The sequence below is a fragment of the Ursus arctos genome, unplaced genomic scaffold (assembly GCF_023065955.2).
Source record: "Ursus arctos isolate Adak ecotype North America unplaced genomic scaffold, UrsArc2.0 scaffold_7, whole genome shotgun sequence".
Classification (NCBI taxonomy): domain Eukaryota; kingdom Metazoa; phylum Chordata; class Mammalia; order Carnivora; family Ursidae; genus Ursus; species Ursus arctos.
Genome location: NW_026623089.1, coordinates 65371603 through 65392749, shown reverse-complemented (window position 1 = coordinate 65392749; position 21147 = coordinate 65371603). Strand labels below are relative to the sequence as shown.

General features: G+C 44.8%; 1 protein-coding gene across 1 annotated transcript; it reads left to right on the top strand.

Moving 5' to 3' along the window:
• Positions 1–2178: 2178 nt before the first annotated feature.
• CCSAP (centriole, cilia and spindle associated protein) lies at positions 2179–20526 on the top strand. Its single transcript, XM_026504223.4, has 4 exons — positions 2179–2312; positions 2754–3182; positions 15897–16165; positions 17434–20526. Exons 2-4 carry the CDS (start codon positions 2801–2803, stop codon positions 17608–17610), a joined length of 828 nt encoding a protein of 275 aa, XP_026360008.1. The 5' UTR covers positions 2179–2312; positions 2754–2800; the 3' UTR covers positions 17611–20526.
• Positions 20527–21147: the final 621 nt, after the last annotated feature.

Sequence of the window (21147 nt, the reverse complement as noted above, 5' to 3'; positions counted from 1 at the left end):
TCTGCCAGGGTCACTGAATATCCTTTCTTTTCTTTTCTTTTCTTTTCTTTTCTTTTCTTTTCTTTTCTTTTTTCTTTTCTTTCTTTTTTTTTTTTAAGATTTATTTTTTTGATTGGGGGGGAGAGATAGGCAGCACAAGCAAGGGGAGTGGCAGAGGCAGAGGGAAAAGCAGGCTCCGTACTGAGCAGGGAGCCCTGTGATGCAGAGCTCTTGATCCCAGGACCCCAGGATCATGACTAGAGCTGAAGGCAGACACAGCTGAAGGCAGATGGTTAACCTACTGAGCCACCCAGGCACCCCTCAATATCCTTTGTTTAAGCTGGTTGAACTGGTTTTTGTCACCTCCAAGTGGATAAGCCCTGATGAATAATAACACTGAAAAAAATTAGAATGAAAGTAATACACTTAATTGTGCAAAACAGGTAAAAATAAAACAAATAAGTGGTTCCTAATTCTATTTTTTAGTCATACAAAATATGGTATATTACCTTATACACTTCGTGTATGTGTGTAGATGTGTGATTATAAAGTATGATCACAAATTTCTACATCCAGAACTCATGCCCGTTTGCAAGGTAAGTTTGCTGGGGCTCCTCTCATGCAGGGGTGGACTTTACGTCTCTCTCTGAATCTGGGCTGGCCTTGTGGTTTGAATCTTACCACACAGCAGAAGAGATATATATATAATCTTCCTGGGCCCTCCACCTTCTGTCATTGTCCTCCCACAAGAGAGGTCCAGGTGAAAAAGCCAGTCTAGCCTCCTGGAGGATGAGGCCACAGTGAGGAGACCAAGCCAGGGCCAGTGCACAGCCAGGTCCACAACCAGGCCTTTAGGAGCCTTCCAGGATGAATGCAACTAAGTGAGTCTAAACCAGCCAAGTGAAACCAGCACAGGAACTGCCTGGTGACCCCACAGAATTATGAGAAATAATAAATCTTTGTTGTTTTAAAACCACTAAGTTTTGGGGTGGTTAATTATGCAGCCAAGGCCAACTGAAACATTGTATTCTGCATGTTTCATAGAACTGCATGTCATTCCTCCCAGGTTACTATTGTGTTAAAATTCTCCTGGTTGCGACCATCTGAAACCAACTCTGAACAGCTTAAACAAAAGTGAAATGCATTAGAAAGTTTCTGGGGGTATCCCAAGGAACAAAAGGTAAAGTTGGGGAGGGGAGAAGTCAGGGCACTGTGGGAACGTCAACAGCGGGGATCATGGAGTGTCCGTCCAGAAAAGTGCCATTAACAGCCCAGTGGTAATGACTCCTGGACTGCTAACAGTCCGACCTGTCCCGCTTGGGCAGCATCTACCTCTGGCTCTTTCAGCTACGCTGAGGGGCTGGGGCAGAGCACAAAGGCAAAAGCAAAGATAGCAGGTGAAAAAAACATGGTAGGTGAACGGGGGAATCTTAGTGCGGAAGCCACGACCGGGTAACTCAACTCATGGCCTAGTCCTGCTTTTCAACTGCTAATTATTTTGATTTTCCAAAGCTTCTTTCAAATCTTTTTGTCAAGAACGCATTAAGGCTCCCTTTCAACAGAGGGTAAGAATCTGCCTGAGGCCACTCTTGAAACTGTAACGACTAAAGCAACTTCGTCTGCTTTCGCACAACGCAACTAAATCTGTGAAGGTTTTCCGTACAAAGGTCTCTGAGAGGGTGGGTTGGCAGTCTTAATTAAGTTTACAAAATGTCTGGGGTATTGGCCAGAAAGGAATTGTACTAAAACGTAAAGAGAGGTTAAAACCAGAGTAACAGGTGCTGTGAACACAGGAGGAAAGCCAAGAACCACCGCGTGGACTCGTTTCTGGGAAACGCGAGCAGCGCAGGTGCGTCAGGAGGGGAGCGCAGAGGGTCGCCGGCCGCCCCCCCCCCCCCGCACCGTTCCCGGGACAGGACAGCAACTCCAGCCCCTAACTGACGCCTCCCGCGGTGGCAGGCGCCTGGGACGGAGCCTACTGGGGACATGGGCGCGCGGGCGCCTCGGACCGGAGGGCCGGGGCCGTGGGCCTTGGAGCCCGGGGCTGGCAGAGGCGCTGCATCCCCGCGCCTCGCGCTTGGCACTGAAGCAGCCGCCCTCACGCAGCGGGGCGGGGGCCGGGACCGGGAGCGCGCGGGGGAGGCGTCTGCTCCCGGGGACTGAGGCGGCGCCTTCGCCTGCCGGCTGCCGCAGGGACGCGGGCCGCCCCGCCGTCGGCGACATCTTGCTCGGGAGGAAAGCGCGGGGGAGAGCAGGCCGCTCTGAGCTGCAGCGCCCAGCGCGCGGAGGACGGGGCGGGAGACGCGGGGCCAGCAGGACGCCGCACCAAGGAGGTAAGCTGGGAGGGCGCCCCGAGGACCCCTAGCCCCGCCCCCCGCCCCTGCTTTGCCTCGCTCCAGCGCCCGCCTGTCCCCGGCCGCCCGCGGCCCTGTCACCGTAGCCCGAAGCCTCTGGCGTCCCACCTCCCGAGCCGTCCCCTGAGGGGGGCCCGGTCCCCCACGGTCCTGGAGGCTCCGCCCGCCTCCTGGAACCTCCCGCCCCCTAGCCTGCCGAGTTCTCAGGACAGGGTCACAGGACGCGACGCTACCTGGCGGGTCCTCCCGGGACCCGCCCCTTCCCGGGGCCGCCCGCCCGCTCCCTCCGCCCCCTCACCTCCGCCCCCGCCCGCGCCCCGCCCCGTACGGGCGGGGCTCCGGGTTTAAACGTCGCGGCGGGCCGGGCGGGCCGGCGGGAGGGGCGGGGCGGGCCTCTGTGTCGTGTCCCCGGTTCCGTAGGCGGCGGCGGCACGGAGCGGCGCGCACTCAAGCCGGCGGGAGGCACCATGTCCCCGGGGAGCGGGGTGAAGAGTGAGTACATGAAGCGCTACCGGGAGCCGCGCTGGGACGAGTACGGGCCGTGCTACCGCGAGCTGCTGCACTACCGCCTGGGCCGCCGGCTGCTGGAGCAGGCGCACGCGCCCTGGCTCTGGGACGACTGGGGCCCGGCCGGCGCCTCGGACGACTCGGCGTCGTCGGCATCCTCCGGCGCCGGAGGCCCCGCGCCCCAGTGCGCCCCCGCCTCGCCGCCCGCGGAGCCCGCGGCGCGGGAGGGACCGGAACGGCGGGCGCGCGGGCCGGCGGAGGAGCGGGACGCGGAGGCGGCGGAGGCCGAGGAGGCCCGGGACGCGGAGAGCGTGGAGGAGGAGGTGGCTGCAGCTCTGCCAGGTACCGGGCCGGGAGGGGGACCGCGGGGGGCCTGCTCCTGGCGTCCGAGCTGCCCCGCTCTGGGTCTCGCAGCGCTCAGGGCAAGCCCGTCCTTTTTTTTTTTTTTTTTCTTGGTAAATGAAGAATCCACCTTCCTTGACAGAAAGTCTGGTGTCAGCCACGCCTTTGCCCTCCCACCCTTTATTTCCGTAAGAGGGTGCCTCTGGGTTGAGCCAGTTGCGAATTCAGTTCAAGTGCCGCTGAACTCCGTGTCTTCACCCGAGGGCCTTGGTTGCCTTAGTGAGCTCTAAAATCCCATCTATTTACATCTAAGCGCCCATTTTTTTTCGTAGAGGAGCACAGCTTTCATCGGATTCTCAAAGAGGACCTACCCCGAGAGGTTAAGAATCACGGAGCCAAACTTTCAGTCTTATGAATGGGGCTGCTGTTTTCTGTGTTAACTCCCTGACCTCGTTGCATTGTCTCTAAAGAATATTTTGAATTTGTTTACGCAGGCTGTTGCGTAACTCCTGGTTGGTGGGAGAATATTCCTTGTAAGTGCTAGGTCCTCTCCGTTTCTTGCCCATCCACTCAGCCAAAGCGCGCATCCTCATCAAGGCTGCCGCGGTGTAGGGCTGGAGCAGCCCCTGGAAAATGGCTCACGAGTGCTGTGTGTCTTGTTTCAGCCAAGGCCCTACACCTTCTCTCCTGGCCAGATGGTTGCAGAATTGGGGTCTCAGCGTGAGAGGCCCGGTGGATGGTCGCTGGTGCTCAGGGTCGAATTAAATGCCTCAGGCAGAATACAGCCTGGAGTAATGAATGGTTCTTCCCTCTACTTTCTAACGTTGGCCAGACACCTCTCACTCTCCATCCCCGTCCCGGGTCGCTCGATTTTAAAGAGGCTCCGGCCATTAGAATAACTGAAATGTACTGATAGCTTAGTATGCCTCCAATCACTGATCTGAGCATATGTATTTTCTCGTTTAACGTCCAAAATAATTCTTAATGGTAGGAGCATAGTTTTTATCTCAATTTTGTAGAGGAAGAAATGGAAACTCAGGATAAATGATTAGTGACTTTCTTTTTGTTTGTTCATGGCATTGTAAGTGGTAATTAACCCTTTTCAGTTTTCAGTCCTGGCCTCTCTGCAAGAGGCCGAGGAGAGGAGATGTAATCTTTGAGTGGAAGAGCCAGGCTACTTAGCTTTCATTCTGTCCTCATCAGTTATTCTCAGGGCAACATCTGTGGCAGAGCGGCCTCTCCATCCTCATGTCCCTTGTCAATTCCCAGAGATTGCTGAGTATCTAGAAGCTGGAGTCCTGACGTCAGTGATCACTGGTAGAAATTTGAGTAACAGAAGGTGGCGGGGGTAGGGGAACGTGCCTTCTGGTTTATTCCTGTGGCACTGATCCACCAGCTAAGTTGTGAGATGTACTTTATCAGACTGAATGTGCTTTTCTCTTTTCGGCCCTTCCGCTTCGTTGTTTGTGAAGGAGGTCTCAATTATTTCTGTGGGTATAGAAATGCAATTTTTAGATAGCACTGTAGTATGGATGATGCCTGTGTTTGCCTGAGTTCAAGATTATTTTGGTTTCCTTAGAGACACTGAATCCTACCAGTGGCTAAGATCAGTTATTTCTTCTCTGTTAGTATTTCTGGTTTAGGCATCAGGCAGAAGGAAGGATGTTTGCTGAGTCCGGGGCTCCCGATTGCAAAATCCTTGTTGTTCAGTAGATGGTTTTATATACTAGAATGATGGGCACTCTTGAATTTCTGTAAAACATAAACATTTGGTTCTTGCTTTTACTGAAGCCATATGTACACGTGGAATCATATAGTTCTATATGGCTTATTATGAAAATGCAGCAGCTCCCCCGCCACACACAGACCAATTGCCTGTTCTTAGGGGTCCACTTCCAACTCCTCTGGTTTTTCCTGTGGTGCTGATTTCTATTTCTCCAAGTAACAGGGAGATTATTACTTGTAAATAACAATTAATAAACAATTACTACTTGTAATTAATAGGATTGACACTTCTTAATTTTCTCTCCCATTTTTTTAGCATCATCTGTTCGGCTTTCATTCTCTTCACCCGTCTCCTAACCCATACACACGGCCCCCCGCATACCGCCCGCAGTGTGGTCAGCACAGAGCTGGTTAGATTACAGTTAGCATCTACGCTGTGGGGCCCGGAAAATGTTGCTCAAAGCTGGCCTATATTGTTTGCCATGACTCCTTTTTCTCTCACAATACAACCAACACATCAAGTTCACTATCACTCTCTCAACATCTCAAGACATCCCTCCCAGGGCCCCTGACCTACTTCCATCTGACCTGGTTGCTGCTCTCGCAGCCGGCTGCCTGCCCGGTTCCATGTTGGGAGGGCCTTTGGCCTCCACCCTCAGATTCCTTGGTTTCTGTCTTGGGTAGGAGCCCTTGTGTGGCCCTCCCATCATTTTCCTTCGTGGTTTACCCCTCCTGTTGGAGCTTGTCTTCTAGTAGCTTCCTGGGAAAGGGTATGTGAGAGATTAATTTCCTAAGATCTTGCATGTCGAAAGATAGCTTTATTCTGCCTTCATGATTCGGTGAGTTTGTGGCTGAGAATGGAATTCTAGGTTGAAAGTATTGTCTCTAAAAAATCTGGAGACATTGGTCTGTTGTGTTGTAACTTGTGGTATTGCTGTTACAGTCCCATGTCTTCCTGATTTTGATAACATGTCCCCACCCTTAGGAAGCTTTTAGGGTCTTCTCTTTGTCCTTTGTGTGCTGAGATTTTTCCTTGGTCTAGATCTGTTTTCCTCCAATGTGCTTGGTGAGTCCTTACAGTGAAACTCCTGCTTTGTAATTTTGGTAAGCTTTCTTGAGTTGTCTTTTCATTTCTATTTCTGTTCCTTTCTTTCTAAACTCCTTAGCTGGATGTTAGAGTTCGTGAATTTGTCCCTTCATTTTCTAATATACACCCCACCCCCTATTTTCATCTGTCTTTTTCTTCTATTTTTCTGGGTGATATTCTCAACTGTATCTTCCAACTCTTCTACATATTTTTTTTTTTAATTGGTGGGATCCTATTTATTTTTACATTTAATTAATTTTGTTTCTGGACTTGCCTTCTTCCCCCCTCTTTCTCTCTCCTCTCTCCCCCTCCCTTCCTCCTTTTATTCCTTTTTAAAAAATAGTATTCTGTTCTTGGTTCATGCATACAGTATTTTCTATTATCTTGCTGGGGATATTACTAGAAATTTTTTGTTTTCTCCTTGTATTTCTATAGCATAGTGTCTGGTTCCCCACTCTCTCCCCATTTTTGGTTCTTTTGTTTATAAACCTGTATTTCATGTTAGTTTTCTCAAACATCTAATGATCCTTGGCTTCTCATTCTTATTTAGAGCTGGGTGCTAAAAAGCGTCAGGATGTTCTTTGTGTGTGGTGGGGTGGCAGTGGGAGTGTTTCCTGTGGAATGCTTTGAAGCATGCCTTGAAGAGTGGTCTGGACTAACTCCTTTTTTCATAGTCACATTTCTTTTTAAATTTAATTTTATTTTTTAGCAAAGTTATACATATGTGTAATTTTTAAAAATATGCTTAAAATGAAAACAAAATAACCCTGACCTGTTTCTCATATGCCTTGCTTCCTAGGGTGCATCTTCCAACTCTTTTCAGCTTTGGCCACCCTCTTCTGATCTAGACTTATCTGTTGGCTTTTTTTTTTTTTTTTTAAGATTTTATTTATTTATTTGAGAGAGATAGAGACAGCCAGTGAGAGAGGGAACACAAGCAGGGGGAGCGGGAGAGGAAGAAGCAGGCTCATAGTGGAGGAGCCCGACGTGGGGCTCGATCCCAGAACGCCGGGATCACGCCCTGAGCCGAAGGCTAACCGCTGTGGCACCCAGGCGCCCCCATGGAGACATTTTTTTTGAACCCTCATCCTCCTGTTATTTATGCTGCCTAGATCTCACGCCGCTGTCAGTCTGGGGCTTCTCTTCATCGTTGGCTTGAGTATCCCTTTTGTTTATCTCTTCATCTGACCCATGTCTTATAAATCTCAGGCGTTCCTTTGTGTGGCTAATCCCTTCCTTTTGATGTAACACATTCTCTGTGAGTCCTGAGAAATGTTGCATGGGAAGTAATAATTTTGTGAGCTTGCATGACTGAAAATGCCTTTACTCTATCCAAAGGCTGGATTGATATTTTGCAAGGTAGAGAACTCTAGATTAGATTAGAAATTTCAGTGTTTTAAAGCAGTATTATATTGAATCCTAGTTTTTGGTCTTGCTTTTTAGAAGTACCATGCCATTCTGACACCCTGCGTACGTGACCTCTTTTTTTTTTTTTTTTTTTAAGGTAAGTGCTACACCGTGTACAATGTGGGTCTTGAACTCACAACCCTGAGGTCAAGAGTCTCATGCTCTGCCATCTCAGCCAGCCAGGCGCCCCTATGTGTATGTCTTTTATCATTCATCGGGCTGACAACTTGGCGGGCCTCTTTATTTTCTAGTACCATTTAAAGTAATTTTCTGTGCTCTATTCAGTTTTTTTCTTTCTATGATTATTTTTAGTCAGATGGTGTAACTCCTGAATCAGATCTCTAACATTTTTATTTAAAACTTCTCTGGTACTAGAATTTTGGGTTCTGTTTTCTTGGAGAACTCATCAATTTTATCTTCCAAACTTTATACTGAAATTTTTAATTCTACCATCCTAGTCTTAAGTTTTGAAGAGATTACATGTTTTTTTGTCCCAAGTGTTATTTTTAAAAATAAAAAATGAAAAAATAACAACCTGTTCTTCTTGGATTTCTTTTAACTCAAAAAAAAAAAAAAAGCCATAAATATCGTTTGAGAGCTCTCTTGTATTTCCTAGTCTTTTCTGTATATTTTGGTCTTTTTCTTTTTAGAGGATGTATTCACGTTTTGCTCTTAGCCTTAGCCTATCTGCTCATATGTAAGAGTGAGGCTTGAAGAGCTTTTCAGGAGCTCTGTGTGTGGGGGTGCTTGTTGACTAATTGGGTGAGGATGAGCTGTTTCTCTGAGGGACTTCAAGCATAGTATATGCCCATTTTTCTTGTGTTCACTGCCCCAGACAGCACGTCTCCAATCTCCTGCCTGGAAGGGTACAAGCCTGGCTGTCAGCATTCTGGGAACAGAGTTCAGAAAGGGAGCAGGGTCTTGTTCTTTACCACATAAACCTATTTTCAGGAAGGTGTAACCCCTTACTTTTCCTGTGCCTGGTATTTCAAGTCCATACCCCTTCTGGTTCTCTCTCTGGAGAGTAACCCGTATGCCTTCTGGACTGGGAGAGGGGCCATCACCTGGCTTAGGGACTAGAGGAAAGACTATGCAAGAACATCTACAGCTACATAACAGAATTACCCTGAAAACTAGTAGCTTAAGATTCCAATACTCATTGATTATTGCTCATGGTTTCTGTGGGTTGGAGTTTGGCCTGGGCACAGGGGTGTGCCTTGTTTCCACTCCGTGCTGTCTGCAGCCTCTGCTGGAATGTGCCAGGGCTGGGGGCTGTCTGCTAGGACACTCTCATGTGACATCTTCATGCGCCTGACCTTCTGCATAACATGCTGGCTGGCCTCCAAGCGCATGTGGGCAGATGCTGGATTGCCCTTTATGACTTATCACCAGGAGCCATGTAGCACCTCTCTCACTCCATTCCTTGCTTACAAAAGTCTGCCCAGGTTCGTGGGGAAGAAGCATCTAGCAGCCCAATTATCAATAGGCACGTTCATATTATGTTGTCAGAAGAGCATGTGGGCTGGGGCACTGATTAACGCTGGACCTTCTGCTTCATTTTCCAATTCCTTTTGGGGTTCAGTTTGTGTCCTGTGGGGCTTTCCTCTGCAGGGAGTTAGGATTCATCCTACTCGATTCTGTGAGGTCACTTCTACATCTTCATCTATTTTCCAGCTTCCAAAATTTTATCAACACCTGATGTCATCGCCTCCTTTGCTTTTTGTCCTGTGGGTTATGCCTTTTCTTCCTTCACTCTAGTGGGCTTTGGGACAAAGGGGCTATGTGCACATGTCATTGGTGCATATTTAACCTAAATTCCATTTGCTGTATTTTTACTTATGTTTATTTTTTACTTCTTTCTTTCTTTCTTGATCAGTCTTGCCAGACACTTGTGAATTCTATCAGTTTTTTTCCTAAACTAACTCTTGGCTATGTGGATTTTCTTTATTATATGTTTTTATTAATCCATGATCTTTTCCCCCTTATTCTAATTTTCTTTTTTTGAAGATTTTATTTATTTGAGAGAGAGAGAGATGGATGCTTATCATTGATTTTATTCCCCCCTGCCTTTCTTTTTGTATATATTGATTTAAGGCTATAAATTTCCACCTGATACTGCTTTAGCCACACCATCAGTTGAGTATGATGAATCCTAACTCCCTGCAGGGGAAAGGCCCAAGTTTTGCTATATAGTATTTTATTTACTTAAGCAAAATTATTATGATTTTTAAAATACATGAAAAATTAATAAAGCTTAACATTTATGTATCGTACAAACATAAGGAAACATTTATCTTTTTAAAAAAAAGACTAGGGGCAGCTGGGTGGTTCAGTCACTTAAGCATCTATATCTTGATTTAAGCTCAGGTTATGATCCCAGGGTGGTGGGATCGAGCCCCATGTCGGGCCCCTTGATCAACACAGAGTCTGCTTGAGATTCTCTCTCTCCATCTACTCCTCCCCCTGCTCACACTCTCTAAATAAATAAAATCTTTTAAAGGTGAAAACCCAAATACCAGAAATTTACAAATATTATGCTTGGTGAAGAAATCTTTTTAAAGATATTTATGTATTTATTGAGAGAGTGAGAGCGAGAGAGCGTAAGCACGTGCAGGAGGGGCAGAGGGAGAGAGAGAATCTCAGGCGGACTCTGCACTGAGCTCTGAGCCTGATGTGGGGCTCTGTCTCCCCACCCTGAGATCATGACCTGAGCCAAAATCAAGAGGAGGATGCTTAATCGACTGAGTCACCCAGGCGCCCCTAGGAGCATTTCTAATTAGATCAGGGTTAAGGAAGGCACGCCTTCCATCACCACTACTTTTTTTTTAATTGTTAAAAATTGTAGTAAAATATACCTAACACAGTTTACCATTTTAATCATTCGTAAATGTGACATTGAGTACGTTCCCACTTTTGTGTAACCATATGGTTGGTTTTTGATCTGTGCATGATTTAGAAATTTTTTTTTTTTTTAAGATTTTATTTATTTATTCGACAGAGATAGAGACAGCCTGCGAGAGAGGGAACACAAGCAGGGGGAGTGGGAGAGGAAGAAGCAGGCTCATAGCGGAGGAGCCTGATGTGGGGCTCGATCCCAGAACACCAGGATCACGCCCTGAGCCGAAGGCAGACGCTCAACGACTGCGCCACCCAGGCGCCCCTAGAAATGTTTTTAAATTTCAAAACTAGAGATTTTAAAGTTGTTTATTTTTATTTTATCGAGTTTAATTACACTACAGTTAGAGGATACATTCTATATGATTTCAGTTTTATAAATTATGATTTGGTTTATAGCCTTAGATATGTCAGTTCTTATAAACATCACGCATTTGTATCATTACAAATTCTATGTCCTGTGGTTACTGGATGCGGTGTTGTATATGTATTCATTAGGTAAAATGTGTTAATTCTGTTGTTCAAATACTTTAAAACATCAGACTGTTCAATAAAACTTACTGTGACAGTGGCTGTGCTCCGTCTTTGTATCATCAGCATGGAGTCACTGGCCACAGGACGTTGTTACTCAGCACTTAAACTCTGACTAGCCTATCTGAGGAACTGAATGTTTGCCTTTATTTTCATTAATTTAAGCTTATATTTAATAGCCACATATGGTTGGGCTTTTGTATTGGATAGCACAGTCCTGAAACAAGACCGAGTTTATTTTCGTTGGGATGTTCTGTCAGGTACTGAGAAAGGCGGTGCTCTAATCCTCCACTCTAACGGTCGTGAGCACTGGTTTGGTTTGTCTGAAGTCTTTATTCTAAGCTTCATTCCTTTGAATGGGATTTCGAACCCTAGACTTACAGGCACTTATCCTATACCAGGCACTACTTCAAGAGTTTTATAAATAGTAGTATTATAGTGCTAAGTTCTGTCTCTTCTGTGTTTTCCATCTTTGTCTTCTGCTGCTGCAGATGTCCTTGAGTTTGTCTTTTTCTGGAAGTACTGTGGAGCGTGAATGCCGTTATTTTATAGTCTGTCCATGATAATTCCCTCATGTCAAGCCTGTTGCTCCTGTTGGCCCTTCCTTACTGTCTTCTCTCCTTGCGTGCCTGCTCATTATTTTTAGTACATTCATAATTATGTTTGAAAAATTCTTTGCGGGGATAATTTGAGGCCTCAGGTCTCCAGAGAAGAGTTTAGTTTTTTGTGTTGGGTGCCTGTGGACACGCTGGGTTTTTAACAGCAGTCTGTTTATCCGTGGGTGGGAGGGTTGGGCCCGTAGTCCACTGTTACCAGAACTGAGGTCTCTACTCTGTTCACTCCGTAGCCCGCCGGGGTCGGTTCCCCGACCCCACGTTCCCCTCTGTCAGCCGTGGGACAGCTTGGTTGCCAAATGCCAAGTCTCTTCCTCCTCCCTCCTCGTCTTACTGACCACCCCCCCGCCAGGTCATATTTGACATGGTTAATTGCTATCTCCTTTACCAAAGCTCTTCCCTTCATTGCTCACCTGGTTAGTTTTTCTACTTTTCTAGCAATTCTTTCTCCCCCTTTGGGCGCTCCTTCCTGTGCCTGGCTGCTCCTTAAGTAATGGGCCCAGGGGCCTGACTCCACTCTTCCCTTCTCTGACTGCGTTGCTCCTTGGGCGATCTGTTCTACATCCAAACCTCAGCTCCCACCTGCTCACCACCACCTTCTTTCCTGGACCCCCGATTAAGTGTCCAGCTGCTGCCTGCTTGGCGAGTATCCTTTCCTTACCCTTCGGTGGGCCTTTTATCAGAGGATAGCGTGACCATCCACTCCAAACACCTGTGGGAGCTGTCGCCTCCTGTTTGTCCCCAGTGCTGTGTTGTGCCCGTGTTCACCTGTCAGTCGAACCCAGTGTTGCTGGGCTGTCCGCTCTGGAGAGGCTTTGGCACCACCTCCCTGCTGTTCTGACCAGCGTGTAGTTCACAAGTGCCCAGGGCGTCAGAGCACCTGCCAGCCTCGGTGGGCCCCCTTCTGGCCCTTCTTTGCCTCTCGGCCTCTACCATGACTGTTGGTACCCTCCTCCCCCCACTTCCCACACCACCCCCAGACTACCATTGTTGGCTAGCTGGCCTTTCTGTCCTCACCTCTCTAACTCATCCTTCACATTGGTAGTTAGAGGCCTTATTCCTAAAATGTAAATAGGGCCATGTCATTTTCCAGCTTAAAATCCTTTAGTGATTCTTCATCATTTTCAGGATAAAATAAAACTCCTGAGTTTGGCATAGAAAGTCTTTATTTCACCCCTGCTCCCTGCTCCATGCCTTCATCCATAGACTCTCTGTGTACTGTCATTTTGAACTATTTATATTCCCTCTTCTCTTTGGGCCTTTGAACATGACATTCCCTCTTGCTGAGATTCTCTGTTCTATTTTCTTCCTGGCTAGCTTATCCTTTAAACAAAATCATTATTACCTTCTCTGGGTAGGGCTTCTCTGAAGACCTGGGTTAGACACATACAGAGTGGGAGAGGAAGAGAAGGAAGGGAAATGAATCAATGAGAATGATTTGGGTTATTTTCCCTCTCTTTCTCAGTATTGTGACTGCACAAGCCTTCGTCCCCCTCTTCTCTTTCCCTTTGTCTTGGTCTTGATGGGCTCCTTTCCCCCTCTTCCTATAGCCAGCAAAGAGAAGAGAACAAGGTGTGGCCACATCACTCAGAAATGTTTGAGCAATGAATGGATTTAGGTTCTCATGGTAAAATGGAAGATTGGCATCCCACCTTATCCACAAACAGCTCAGGTGCTGTGATTAAAGATATGGCACAGTGGTACAGAGCACTAAACTCCAGGGTCAGCGCATTAGCTCTTTCTTAACATATGTAGTAATAAATGCAACAGTCTGGTAGAGTCAAGGTCATCACTGAGGACAGAAATGACAGTGATCTACGGAGGCTTCTTACACTTGCCACAGGATCTGGACTTCCTCTTCAGGGGCTCATTCTAAAGGGAACATGGACAGAAGCAAGAAAAAGAATCACAGCTAAAAATAGGGGCAAGAGTATGTCCTAAAGAAGTGATGAGGTTTTGGAATAGCAGTCTATAAAATCAGCACCTAGAGACAAATTCTGGAGCATCGAAAGCAAGGGGTGTCCTTCAGACCTTAAAGATCCTTAAACAGCTGGAGTAAGTGAAATGGAGCCCAGATGCATAAGGAGCTCTTATTCAAAAGAATGAAATTAAATCATAGGCTTACACCAGACATAAAAATTAACTCAAGTAGATTAAAGGCCTGAAACCATAAAATTCCTAGAAGAAAACACAGGCAGTAAGCTCCTTGACATCAGTCTTAGCAATGTGTTTTTGGGACCTGATTCCAAAGGCAAGGGAAACAAAAGCAAGAATAAACAAATGGGACTAAACAAGCTGAAAACCTTCTGCACAGTGAGGGAAACCAGCAACAAAACAAAAAGGCAACCTATTGAATGGGAGAAGATATTTGCGAATGACATAGCCCATAAGGGGTTAAATATCCAAAATATATACAGAACTCCCACAACTCAACAACAACAAAACCCCAAACAACCCAAATTAAAAAATGGGCAGAAGATCTGAATAGACATTTTTCCAAAGAAAATATACAGATGGCCAATAGGCGTATGAAAAGATGTTAAACATCAGTAATTATCAGGGAAATGCAAATCAAAACCACAATTAGATATTACCTTACACCTGTTAGAACTGCTGTTACCAAAAAGATCAGAAATAACAGGTATTGCAAGGATGTGGAGAAAAGGGAGCCCTCATACACTTGGTAGGAATATAAGTTGGTACAGCCACTGCAGAAAACAATACGGAGATTCCTCACAAAAAAGTAAGAATAGAACTAACCATGTGATCCAGCAATTCCACTTCTGGGTATTTATCTGAAGAATACAAAAACACGAATTTGAAACCCCTGTGTTTGTCACAGCCTGAGTTACAATAGCCAAGACAGAGAAACAACCTAAGTGGCCACTGATGGATGAATGGACAAAGAACGTAAGGCGCGCACACACACGCACACGCACGCACACGCACACGCACGCACGCACGCACACGCTGGAATATTACTCAGAGTAGCCCCCAAATAGTAGGAAATCTTCCATTTGCAACAACATGGATGTTTCTAAAGGGTTTCCTACTAAGTGAAATAAGTTAGATGAAGAAAGACAAATACCATATGATGTCACCTATATGTAGAATCTAAAAAACAAGACAAATCAACAAACAAAACAAAAACAAACTCATAGATACAGAGAACAGATCAGTGGTTACCAGAGCGGGGAGGGAGATGGGGGAGGGCAGGTAGCGTGAAGGGGCTCAGTCGCATGTGATGGGCAGTAACGAGGCTTACACGGGTGATCACTCTGTAGTGTATGCAAGTATCAAATTATCACGTGGTACACCTATATACCAATTTTATGTCAATACAAACAAAAAATATAAATTTAGGCTGAAACAAAACACGAACTCGCAAAGGGTTTAAACTAACAGTGTAACTTTTATAAAAGATAAAATGTTTATAAAAAATAATGAAAATCATAAAATGTTAGGGAAGTGGGTATGTGTTAGAGTGTATCCTTAATGTCCGATGTTGACCTCAGGTAGGTCAGCCCCATTTTCCTTCAGAGTTTCTCCAGCTCTGCTGCCAGAATTTAGGACCATGTAGACTGTGGGTTCTGATTCATGCAGTCTTTTCTATCGCAAGTGTTGGGGGAGCTCTCCTCTCTAGCTCTTCGTCCTGGGAAAGTGGAGCTGGGCGCCTGGGTGAGTAACTATGGAAACCATTCCCTATTGTGACCCAGGACCTTTCAAATTGAGGTTGCCAGCTCGCTCTTACAAGGAGCAGGTAAGAGCCATAGGGAGCTCTCCATATTCATGGTGCCTCTGAAAGAAATGGAATCCTGGAACTCCAGTTGAGTAACTTAAAAACTAATCTTTTGCAGCTGCTGAGTGATTACCACAAATCCAGATCTTTCTCTGAAGCAAGACATTGACGATTGAACCTACCTTGGGGTTGTGGAGAAAGCTGTTAGGCTGTGGTGCTTTCTAGCTTTTACTATTTAATTGAGATGCTTAATCTCAGAATATGAATAACGGGCATCTGGGTGGCTCAGTGGGTTGAGTGCCCGAGCCTTGATTTCAGCTCACATCATAATCTCAGGGTTGTGAGATCGAGCCCTGTGTCGGGCTCTGTGCCAAGCGTGGAGCCTGCTTGGGATTCTCTCTCTCTCTGCCCCTCCTCCTCCCTCTAAAATAAATAAGTAAGTAAATCTTTTTTAAAAAAGAATGTGCATAACAGTTGTTGCTTTTGAATACGCTTGGTTCAATATTGGTGTATTTGTTGTTGATTTTAAAACAGGATAGACCGAAAAGTATGATACTAACTTGTTTCTGTATTTCTACTTTCCAGGAAATTGTGAATTGAGCTATAAGTGAAAAAGTTACTGAATTAAGCATTATGAATTTTACAACCCACATATTTAAAGGAATGATTTTAAAGCATTCTCCTTTTGTTTCCTCTCCCTTTTTTTTTTTTTAAAGCACTGCCAGTGAAAGAGATAAAAGAAAAACCTGAACAACAGATCCGAACAAAAGAGACTGACAAGGTGCCTAGCAGTACTGAACCTCGACAGCAACCAAGTGCCTTATTTGCGAGAGGAACTAGGAAAACAGTCAAAAGTCCTCAAAGATCATCAAGTAAGATAAAAGAGAACAAGCATCCGTTTGCCCTTTACGGGTGGGGAGAGAGGCAGACGGCGACGGGGAGCCAGAAAACTCACAACGTCTGCGCTTCCGCCCCGGTGCATGAGGTGAGTTCCCGCGTGCCGGCTTCGCTGCCTTCCTGGGGGATGGCCGTTGGGCTGTGTTCCTGTGAACGTGTCCTGTGTTCACTGCGATGCTCTGGGGTCATGGTAGGTCTCGGGGATGCCAGGGGCTGCAAGGGAGGCCCAGACCCGGGCATCTGATTGGCAAACAGGAGTCTGGGTGTTAGCTTCCCAGAGATCGAGGGGTTTTGCTGGGAGTTGGCTGGTATCTGGAAGGTTTAACCAGTTCGGAGCCGGGCGAAGAAGTGGCTGGGATCAGGGTTTTCAGGTTCCAGGAGTCCAGTAGGTCAGAAGAGAAGGAGCATGACCAGGGCTGGCGGCAGCCCATCTAGATTTGCGTCGGGCCGTTTGAGAGGTTTCCAGTTCCTTTGGCTTTGATAACTGGTGTTCCTTGACTCCTTTGTTTTCTTTTGTTAGACGACTTCTCCTATAGCTCTTGGCATCTTCTGTAGCCTCCCTTTGCTCTTGGCGTTAAATTTGGATGGTTATGTTTTCCCCTGCTCATCCATACCGGGTGCCCCTTGTTTCTTGGAGCCTGAGTTGTCGTCTTCCTTGGTCCTGAGAACGTTTCTGACGAGGTCTTCGTGTGTGGAGCCCCAGAGCAGTTGTGTATGTTGTTCACACGGCTACTACAGCCTAAAGCAAAGAATGAATGAAAAGAAGCAGAAAGTACAAACGGTTTGAATGCTGATGAAATACCATAATCAGATTTTTACTGAATAGACTTCTGAACGAGCCCTGGCAGATGGTGTTTTTGGAGTGATATTTGACACAATGAAGCTGTGGTTTAACAAAGGATTCTGGCGAGTCTGTGGGATTAAGCTTAACAGAGTTTATCTGTAGTATGAAACATTTAAGTGGTCAAAATCCCTTGAGATTTTTTTTTTTTTTTTGGTATATTGCTTTAAAACATTTAAAGTCCTTTAATGGAATACTTATCCAGGCTTAATGCTAAGCTTTTTCAGTAATTTTCCAGAGGAAATTTCTAGAGGCACGTTGCAAACTGGTTGCTTACCATTTCTATCTACGATTCAGTGCAGTGGATGTTTCTGGTCGCTGACAGTGGAAGGAAGGGCTGTTCTAGAGGCACTGTCTTACTCAGGACTGAGCACGACGGGGCCAGGCTTGCCTCTGCCCTGCTTCACGTGCTCTGCACGGAGCTTCATTGCGGATATTCTTGAAAATTATTACAAAAGCCACGTAAGTTATTATTTACCTCGGAAATAATAATTCTTTATTTTTGAATAACTTAGATTCATGAATCAGCATTACGAGCCAAGAACAGAAGACAGGTGGAAAAAAGGAAACTGATCGCTCAGAGGCAGCGCGCTCACTCCGTAGAGGTGGAGAAAAACAGAAGGATCAAGCCTTCCCCCTCTGAGAACCCATGGATGACAGAGTATATGAGATGCTACTCAGCACGGGCTTAAAGGCAGAAACGGTTGCTGGGACAGCCTCTTCGAAAAAGCATAGACGAAAGAAAGAAGAAACGGAACAAAAGAAAAACCACTGAAAGAAAACAGACACAGGTTTAAGAAACCGACGGATTACGCAAGGTTTCTCGTAGGGAATTTCCTAAAGACCGCTCTATTTCGATGGATCCTGGTCACATACCTCAGCGGTAGGGCGACAGTTGAAGCCATAGACATTTGGTTATTTATGAAGCTAATTCCCTAAATATTTGATATTCTTATAAGGGTTTTGTTTTAAAGCATCTTAATCTTTTCAGACACTGACACCGAATGCCTTTAAATGGCTACAGATGCTTAACGCTCAGTATTTTTGTCAGTTTAGCTGGAGCCTATGTTCATCCTGTTCTAATAACTTCACAGATTCCATAGCCAGTAAGATCATTCCAACTTGCAGCTTAAGACCCATTTTCCTTATGTGGAGTTTTCTTTGCAAAAGAATAGCTTGTCAACTGAGTTTCAACACTAATATTGACGCCTTGTGTAGTGAAACCACAACCTCGGTAGTTCCTGAACAATTAAACTTACTTGTGTTTCAGTTTCAGCACCACGTCACATAGACTGTGATATTTAAGAATTCTCTGCGTTGGGTGGGGGTCCTCTTTTTTCTTTAAATTGTCATCGAGGCACTTATTATTTCATAGGTTAATAGATCAAATGCATTCCAATGAATGAAGTGCCAGTGCCGTGTCTTTAGTGCCGAAGTTTCTTTTGACACTTTATTATTATTGCAACTTTTTTTTTTTTTTTTTTAAGCACATACGGGGAATCAGTTTCTTGCTGCAGTGTGGCCTTTTGGCACATACGCGCTGTGGACTTTTGCCTCTTCTATAATAGTTGGCAATGACATTTAGAACTTACAGTGTGAAATTTCATTTAATTATGTTGAGATTGTCTTGCTCACTGGGGCCAGGGACAAATATTAAGATTCCAATTAGAGATGTGGCCCAGCCCTCCTTCCTACACTTTCCCCTCTGCAGACTCATTCATAGCAAAGCCTTGATGCTGTATAGTACTCAGACTTCAGCTGAAACACGGTACTCCCGGATTCCTAGCCGGTAGGTGTTACGGAGAACTCAACAGTGGGAGAACAGTAGTGTGTGTCCAGGCACAGATGTGAGTGTGTAAGCGAAGTGCCCTTTCCCTGGGACACTTGCTCTTGGGGTAGAAAAATGGTTTTAAGAAACACCGGTTTCCATCCAGCAGATGGAGGAATCTACAGGAAGGGGGAATGCTAAACTCTCTGTAAGAGAGAAAAAAGGTCTTTGCCTAGGCCAGGTTGGCACCTGGAGACGGGCGAATAAAATTTGCCGTTAGATGTGAGCTTGAACATTTCCTTGATATTTTTACTGTGTATCTTTGAAGTATTATGGTCAATTTTTAATTTTTTTTTTTTTTTTAAGTAGGCTCCATACCCAACATGGGGCTTGAACTCATGACCCTGAGCAAGAGTCGCAGGCTCTACTGACTGAGCCAGCCAGGCGCCCCTATGGTCAATTTTTAGAACACAAATATGTTTTATTCCACATAAAGTCTTTACACAGTGTCATCTTACAACTGTATTGAGCTTTGAAGACTCACTTACGAATCATGAACTTTAAAAAAAAATACTTTTTAAATATTTGCATTGTTTCGAAGTGAATTCTTTTACATAGAGGGCTCTCCTAATCATTGAGATGTATATTTAACAGGAAGTTCTGTATGTTGGTCCAGACAATGTTGCTAATAATTCTGGTGAATGTTGCTGTAATTATTATCAAAGTCCTTAAACACTGCAGGTACCTAAAGATCAAATTAATGTGACATTGTGATGGCGTAGCTGATTGTAAAAACTTTTCCTTTCTAACCACTTCTTGCATGTTTGGTTTTAGCCATGAAGCTCAGGCGTTCCTGTTGCACCCGACAATCTTAGTAGGGAAGCTAGCCTCGGGAGGAGCTCAGGCCCCAGACTGACGGCTGCCTCAGAAACCCAACTTCCTCCAGGCTTTGACCAAGCCAGACTCTCTCCTCTAGAGAACAGACTCGTCTTTAATGTGCTTACTACTGAAAACTCCAGATAGAGATAAAACCTAGAAAGCAATATTGACCAATCCCCCCCTTTTTAAGTAGAGGACAAATGAACACGCTTTTTAAAGTACTTTTAATGTGCATGAACAATGAATAAATCAGTCTGAATTAATTGTGAGTGCCCTTCCCATGCCCAAGTCATTAGTTGGTTAGGGTGTCTTTTCTTTTCAGGGGCGAAAATTACCCTTTGAGCCCACGACATGTTTTAAGTGGTAACAATTTGATGGTCTTACTTGTTCCTTCTCACTCTAGAAACAAATGAATTTGTAACCATGTTCCTAATTCGTGGGACAAGATGGAAGACAGGAAGAGAGTTTAAAATTACCTTTCATGTTGAAAAGTTTGAAACTGAGAATCCAGTGACACTTAGAAGAAAATAATTGCTACATCAGACTCTCTCTTTTAAATTTGGTTTTAAAATTAAAAGTTTGCCATAAACATGTTTTCTGTGTTACTTTTATTAAAAGCAGTGATAGAATATTGAATAGCACCTAGCACTCTGCTGGACCAAGGCGAATGAGAAGTAAATAGGAATCTATTCTTTTTCTTTCTTTTAAAACCTAAAAGGCTGCTCTTATTTAGGACGTATCAAAATACTTGGTACTTCTGGTTTTATATATATGTATATAGATGTATTCCTCCACTGCTATAACATTTCTAAACACACATATACATTTTTTAAAGTTTACTAAACATATAATAGGGTGTAGGTTATCTTACTTGCTCACGATGTAGTCACATATTTATGGCACTTCATATGTAATTGCTTTGTCATTGTTTCATTAAATAAAAATTGCTAATACCTTGAAAGGTGTGTATGCGAGGTCACTCCGACTCAGCTAAAATGCATGAAAGGCGGCTGTGAGTTGTTAGAAATCACCCTCTAAAACAGAAGTCTGTGCTATTGGCTGGGTTAAAAAAAATCTGTAGGGATTCCCCTCCTCCCTTTAACTTGAAATGCTGTCCTGAGCATAAAATTTAAAAATGGAATGTTATAGTATTTGGTATTTAAAATGTTCAAAAGTATTATTCGCAAAGAGGGAGAGAGGCAAAGCGTATGTTAGAAGTCAAAGCAACTTTCCTTGTTGACTGCTTCAGTAAAAAAATAGTTTCGTGGATAGTTTTACCCTGGACTAGATTAAAAATGGTACTAATGTTTATCTTGATTCTGTATTTGGTTTGATATTAAAATGCTAATGCCTGATTCATAAGGTCCTTACTATAGTCTGGGGATAAGTTATGTAATATTTAAAAAGGGACCCTAAAAATGTGACCTGATCATTTCAAAATGTTTGCATTTGAAATGGATTTTTGTACAACAGAATGAATAGGGAGTTACTCAGTGTAAGTAAATGCTTAATACCAAATTCTATGCAAGGAGCTATGCCTAGATTATTGGCCCAGATTTGCTCGCTTCAAGCCTACTAGTGT